The 7,174-nt window shown below is 45.7% G+C and overlaps 1 protein-coding gene across 1 annotated transcript; it reads left to right on the top strand.

Annotated features, from left to right (window-relative positions):
* The first annotated feature begins 5,061 nt into the window (after positions 1–5,061).
* On the top strand, positions 5,062–6,880 carry LOC104279264 (ELAV-like protein 1). Its single transcript, XM_009876477.1, has 3 exons — positions 5,062–5,187; positions 5,996–6,149; positions 6,651–6,880. The coding sequence occupies exons 1-3, from the start codon at positions 5,068–5,070 to the stop codon at positions 6,878–6,880; spliced, it is 504 nt and encodes a 167-aa protein (XP_009874779.1). The 5' UTR covers positions 5,062–5,067.
* The last annotated feature ends 294 nt before the right edge of the window (positions 6,881–7,174 follow it).

The raw sequence follows: 7,174 nt of genomic DNA on the forward strand, positions 1-7,174 counted from the left end.
CTGTGACGCTGATGCCGCTAAGGCAGCCTTGGGACGGGGCCGTGCTTCCCAGGTCAGGTGTGAGACCAGACTATCCAGGTAGGCTGAGCTTGGCCCCCAGCCTGACCCAGCCATGCTGACGTGGGATTTCTGCAGCGCTCTCTCGGTGTTTGCATGACTAATGATAGCTTTGGACAGCGTTTATGGCTAAACTGAAGGTGAAGCAAACTTGTAAAAAACAATTCAGGGTGATTAATTGTAGCTTCAAGAAGTTACTTAGGCCAAAAAAAAAAAAAAAATCCTTGCTTGCGTTTTCCAAAACCTGTATGAAAGGCTGTAGAATATTTATGGGGGCACAGTGAAAGTGATTTTTAAGATTAACGTGCTGCTTCAGTACCTCTACTAGAACTGCTGTGCTTTAGTTCCATCTCGAGTATATGTTCTAGTTTTTCTGAGACTTAACTGGGGTCCCAAGCTGACCTGTATCATCTGTATCTTTAGGGAAGGACTGAGAATAAGGGGCCCTATCTGTATTTTCAAATACAAACTGAGCTATTACTAGACTAGTAATAAATAACCATTTCTGTGTCACAGTGGTGGGGATTGATCACAACAGATTTGTGAAGGAAAGTCATGCCCTTTGTTGGTAGCAAGGGCCCGGCGGCCGGAAGATCTCGCGTTGTACGGAAAGATAAGGAATCTCCTCCCTATAGCTTCTAACGTAAGCAGACGGAAGTTACGTTGTAAATCAAGGCTATATAACACTGTGTTGCATACTAATAAACGCCATTTTGCCATCCACCACATTGGTGTCAGTGTGCTGATGGCCCGAGTGACCCGGAGTCGGTCGCCGTATCGTTCCTTGAACCAGGTCGTTACGCCTCGATAGGCAACACCCTTCTTGCTTCTGAATATTGGTGGTTAAATGCTTCAGATGTTTGTTCACATCCAGAAGTATGTTTTGACAAAAACCCTTCAAGAAACTACTTTCCTTTCTTTTTATTTTTTTTGTATCTTGTAGTATGAAAACAAAAACTGCCAAGGGGGGTAGCAAATGGCAACTGCTTGTCTCCGAAGTCGAGCCAAGCGGTGTGTGTAGACAGTGTCAGATTCCAAAGATGGCATACAGAATATCCACGTGAAAAAGCAGTTAAAAGGTTTGTGTGGAGCAGATTTAACATTGTGCTGAAGGACGTAAGGAGGAGCTAGAAACCGGCATCATCTCCTGGGACCACCAGACAAAAAAATGACAGAAGAAAACTAGTGAAACCCTACGGAAATGAGTTTCAATTAAAAATAGACCACTCAATTAAAAGTAGACTGTGAGAGTGGGTGCTTCCGAAAACGTGCAATGGAATAACTAGTCCACTGAAAATTGGGAATTCCAGGCTTGGGCTTAAGGACTACACTAGAAATAAACTCACAGTTTAGAAAGAACTCCGTGAATGGGGGGAAAACATTGTGCGGGAGGAGGAGAGTGGGATTCTTGCCGTATTTGCCTTCCTGCAGGTGCTGGGGACCTCCTCCAGTTCCCGTGACCATTCAAAGATGCTGGCCAGCAGCCTTGGCAAGGACAAGAGCAGGTGTGTCAGCACCCTTAGAAGGAGCCCGTCTCATCCCGTGGGCTTGTCTGGGTCAAGTGCTCTCAAGCAAACAGTCCCTGACTTGATCTTCACCCGCTGGTCCTTCTCCTTGAGTTCTGCCTTACACGCAGAGGCCAGCCAGGAGTGAGAGGGAGAAGGCATCGGGTACGGCACTGACCAGATCCCGCAGCCGCTGCCCCACATTTTCCTTTTTCAGCCTTGTAGTGCTGAGACAGCAGGAGAAGCTTTTCTTGTTACCCTTGATATTATTTGTCTGTTTGTTTGCATTCCTTTCAAGTGTCAACTGCAGTTGAGCTCTGGCTTTCCTGAGGCTGAGTGGACAGTGTTCCTAAATTCCTTTTTCTGCAGGCTGCCGCTTCTTCCATCCCCTGTTTGCCCTGGAGCTCTGCCATGAGGTCCCTGCTTCGCCAGGAGGCTCTGCTGACACATCTGCTTGTTTTCCTGGGCGTCAGGAGGTTGGGAAACACAAGATGTACTCACAGAGTCAGCTTGTCTCAGGGGGTTAGGATGGAGCCTCTGGATCACTTGCTCTGCCCACCCTGCCTGCGCTGGCAGAGCTCCTTGGGTGGGAGTTTGTTGCGAGGGTGCTCGAGTTCTTGGCAGGGTCAGTGTGATTTTGTACCCCCAGCTATACAACTGGGTCGCTATCCTAAAGAAAACCCGCGCAAGGCACATCTGAGCGCTTTTAATCTCTTCTCATCCTCTGAAATTACAGAGTCACCGCTTTGAATTCTGCTTTTTCAGCACTCTGATGCCTGATATGTGGACATGGTGCTTCTTGACGCATTCGTACGTATTTAAGCTATCTGGTTATCCCTCGCAGCAGATTTTGCAAAAGAAAAAACCTAAGCCCAGCTCTCTTTTCGAGACACCACATCCCCTGAGTGATGTTTGGGAAAATCTGTTCCATCCTTCTATGTTACGTACTTGGACTTTTTTTTTTATTTAATCACAAAAACACCGTTTCCTGGATCGGGGGGAAAAAAAAATCTCGACTGAAATGCATTCACGCTGAAGAGCTCTGACATAACAGCAGCCAGGTTTAAATTTAGGATTTCTTGAGGAGGCTGGGATGGGCAGAATGTGTTAGCTGCTCTCAGAGGGGGCAGCTCGTCTGTAGTGAAGTGGAAAATAAGGACCAGCTCTAGTTGCGTTTTAGACTCGCCAGTGAAACTGGAATTGTCAGGCAGTAGCAGGAGGAGAAGAAGAAAGGAGCTGGTAACCAAAGCAGAGCGTCTCGCGGAGCTGGGAAAGGAAGCAGAGACATGGACAGAAACCCGAGTGACGCACAGAAAGCAAACGAGTGCCCTCCCTCATGAAAGGGCTTTTTATCACAGAGACAAAACTAGATTCTTTCTGCTGAAGGAGGGTAGCGCTTTGCTTAAAACTGGGCTTTATGGCCTATTCATCCAGATAAGGACCTACTTGTTTCTTTTGTTTCTTGAGTACATTTGCATTTATGTATATGCAAATTTTGAAAAAGTTTTTTTTTTTAAAAAAAGGTTTATGAATCACTTCCCACTGAAATAGTTTGAAAACTGTTACAGTGCTACCTCTTTGACGTGACAGGGTTTTAATAGGCCCTTAAGATCGTAACAAAGCAAATAACTCGTCTCCTTGCCTGGGGTAAACTGTGACATAAATCCATAACGCTGTGCAAATGCCAGTTCCTTGTATATTCTCTGGCACGCCCTAAGAGGAAGGTAGTTTGTACTGGTTAGGAGGAGAAAATACGGAATAAAATTGTGAAGCTCTCCAAGGAGTGCTCTGCCAGGGGAGCGGTGGCGCGTGCCCCTGGCAGGGGCGGCACTGCCGTGGGTCAGACATCCTGGCCCCTTCGGGGAGGAAAAGTGGTCACTGGTGGCCGAGCCTGGTGGCATTTCTTGGTTTCCTGTGTCGAGCTCCGTCCTGCCTGGCTGCCGGAGCCAATTCCCGCGGCGGGTGTGCAGAAGCATCTGGCGCAGCGCTGGGCGCTGCTGGAGCCGTTTGAAGGCTGGACCTGAGCGAACGGAGCGCAGGAGGGGAGCTGGCGGCGTTGAGGGCTGTGGCAGGCAGGGACGAGTAGCCGGGACTGTTCGTACAGGGAGCGCGTTAGGAAGTGGCCATGGCATGATCGGGCTTTAGCTGAGTTCCTGGTCTGTTCGGTTCCCACCCAAGCAGGCGAGGGCAGCGGAGGAGGCAGGAGCTGGGCTGGTGCCGCCCATCTGCCCGGGGCCTCGTCCCGCCCGCGCTCCCGCAGTTACCTGGAGCTTCCTCCCAGCCCTGGCTGCCGCGCTGGGCTGGGGATTCTTTACAGGCCGATGGAGATGAAGCGTCTGTTGCAGCCCTTCAGTTTTTCTCATGTTTCGCTAGGATAATCACCGCTTGGCTATTTTCTAATTTATTTTATTTTTTGGTAGGGCCGAGCGTATTTGGTGTCTTGGAATGTCCAAGAAGAGTAAGAAAACTTTCTTACCAGCCAGCGCTATTGCAGAGCTGCACTAGGGGATTAAAAAAGGGCTGTATTTTGGAAGAGAATCCTCTTCTGCAGCGGTCTTCTAGTGTTCTCAAGCCCAGCAACGGAGCTTAAGAACTTAAAAATATCATGTTGTTAAAGTAAAATAGCACATTCTCCTTACAGTTTTCTTCAGTAGATCCTCTGTGTTTTATTGAATGGGAGTTGCTTTACTGCACTGAGTCAGTCTTGAACGTATTTTTAGGTCTAAGAACCTCTAATTATTGGGAAATCGCAACGCAAAATGTTCTTAGTGTGTAGTGTTATAACTGATAGTAGCGTGTTTGGAGATAGAAGCAGGACAGATAAGTATCCAAATAAGTTGTCTTAAATGTTTTAAAGGTTTGTCATATTATTAGTATTATCATCCAATTATTTTTGTGTTAAGAGTAAACTTAATAGAGTAACAGTACACGAACTGTCTGCATTAAAGGGGAATTTTCACTGTTCAGTTTAATCCTGTGCTTGGGAGGCTTGCTGCTCGTTGCCTTTTTGAAGGATCGAAAACTTCTTTTTCCCCTCTTGCCTCCAGAATGAAGATGGGAGCAGCTACACAGAAATGAGCAGCCTGATGATTTCTTACCTTACAGTTCATCCGCTGACAGTTTCTCACTTTCTGCTATTTATCTCCAGGAGTTTGTACTAAGGAGCTTTGTTAAATTCTTGCTTTTGTTCCACCCACTTTAAGTTTACGAGACTGTTCAGCGTTGGTGTCTTAGCCTTGAATTTCTTCCTGTTGCTGGCTCAGCTGCGGCTGCCTGGTGCTCGCTGGCCTTGGAGACCGAGGAATCTCCAAAGAGGCGAATGAAAGAGCTTTCAGTTACCCCTGAGGATGTGTGCCAGCCTGGAGAAACTTCTTTGGCTTATTTAAGTATTTGCTGTGTGCATTACATTTATGTTGAGTTCTCTTTTTTTTTTTTTTTTCTCGTTTGCGGTGCCTTTAACTTTGACGGAAGCTTTTTTTTTTTTTGATGAGGATTAATTACAAAAATGTTCTTCCGCATAGGACACAGCTTAGGCTATGGCTTTGTGAACTACGTTACTGCAAAAGATGCTGAAAGAGCAATAAACACACTGAATGGCCTCAGACTTCAGTCAAAAACTATCAAGGTAGGCTGTCTGATTTTTTTTCTTTTTTTCTCCCCAGTCTTCTGTGAAAATGACATTCTGATAAACTTTATTCTGGTGGGAAGGCTTGTGTGCTCTCCAGGTGAAAGAAGGGTAGAATCTGGGTGGCTGGTAGTGAAGTGAGCTATTAAGCCTCTCACAGCTTTCTATTCAAAGATGCCTTTTTATTTTCCCCATTCCCATTGTTGTTACAGTGGCAGGTGGGATCATTCCATGTGGTTACCGGGCTTTGCACCTCAGATACTTGCTGATCCCTGTTTTAAATCCTGTTGCTACACAGGCACTCCTTTTCCAAACTACCAATAGTGCTGGGTGTGCAGGAGATCACACTTACTTAGGTGATATTTGTAACTTTGTCTGGTGGCAGAAATTAAGAGAGAAAACTGCACTCCAGCTGGTGAAACCGCTTTATGAAGCTTTAAAAAAATACCCTGACAGCCCAGGTTCTTGGTGTGAACTGTGGTTATTGGCAGGTCGATACCAGAGTCAGAGCTTCAGACGTGGATTCTTCACCACAGCTGAAGTGTTTGGTGTTAGTTCACTGCTGTGTCCTACTCTTTAGTTCTTTATCTGCTGGAGGAGCCCAGAATGAGTGGAGTTATTCAGGGACATGGCTTTTCTCCTTTTGCTCTGGCAATTTTCCCTGCCTTCTCCCTGTTTGGCTGCTTTGCACTCCAGGGAGAAATGCCTGTGTAGGGAGTAGATGAAAGTAACTCCTGACAAAATAAATTACTTTTTCCTACTTAAACCCTGAACATACCTTTTATTTTATTTTTTTTCCTTTTTAAAGGTTTCCTATGCTCGTCCAAGTTCTGAAGTTATCAAGGATGCTAACTTATATATTAGTGGACTACCAAGGTCAATGACACAAAAAGATGTAGAAGACATGTTTTCACGGTTTGGCCGTATTATCAACTCCCGCGTGCTCGTGGATCAAACTACAGGTGTGTTGTGTTGCCTTGGCTTCAGGAGGCTGTGGGGTGTAGCATGTTGGGTGTTTGTCTGAACTGGCAGTTCCTAAACTAAACTAGACTTTCAAAAACCAACCTTGACATCTGGTGTCAACCAATGATGTAATTTTAATGGAATGTTCTTTTGCAGTGATATTACAGTTTTATTTGTTTTTTAAAAACGGAATGCCTCCTTTGGGTAGCTTACAGTCTAAACCTCATACTGTAATTTTAGACTCTTGTTGCTGGTTTTACCAGACTGAGCCTGCTGATTTGCTGAATCTACTCTCTTGCTGTGACACTGCTGGTACTTTAGTGCAGTATCTGCACTTTTGTCCTCTAGCTGCTGAAGAAACATTAGTAAATGTAGAGAACTTGAAAGCTGTGACATAGAAATATTTAACTTTTCTGAGTTTTGCTTTCAGAGTTGAGTTTATCCTGAACTTCAATTTTTATTTTTTTTTTTAATTTTTCTTTTATTGGTTTGGTTAAAAGGTTTGTCCAGAGGGGTCGCATTTATCCGGTTTGACAAAAGGTCAGAAGCAGAAGAGGCAATTACAAATTTCAATGGTCACAAACCCCCAGGTTCCTCCGAACCCATTACAGTGAAGTTTGCAGCCAATCCTAACCAGAACAAAAATGTGGCACTGTTATCGCAGCTGTGTCATTCACCAGCTAGACGGTTTGGAGGGCCGGTGCATCACCAGGCGCAGAGATTCAGGTAGGTTAGGAGGAATTCGCGCGGGTAAGGCTCCCGTGGCCGCTTGGGAGACCGTGCTCTTGCAGCGGTGCATAACAGCCTCATCGCAGCGGGTGTGAACGAATACCTCGTGCACTCTTGTGTCCTGCGCTGTGATGTAAATAAACTGTTGAATTAAAAGACGATTCAAAAAGCTTACTTGTAAAATTTATATTGAAGTTAATGATGTCAAGGTACGTATCCTGAGGGTGCTGAGGCACTGGCACAGGTTGCCCAGGGAGGTTGGGGATGCTCCATCCCTAGAAATGTTTAAGGCCAG

The sequence above is a fragment of the Apaloderma vittatum genome, unplaced genomic scaffold, assembly GCF_000703405.1.
Source record: "Apaloderma vittatum isolate BGI_N311 unplaced genomic scaffold, ASM70340v1 scaffold29369, whole genome shotgun sequence".
In the NCBI taxonomy this organism is placed as follows: Eukaryota; Metazoa; Chordata; class Aves; order Trogoniformes; family Trogonidae; genus Apaloderma; species Apaloderma vittatum.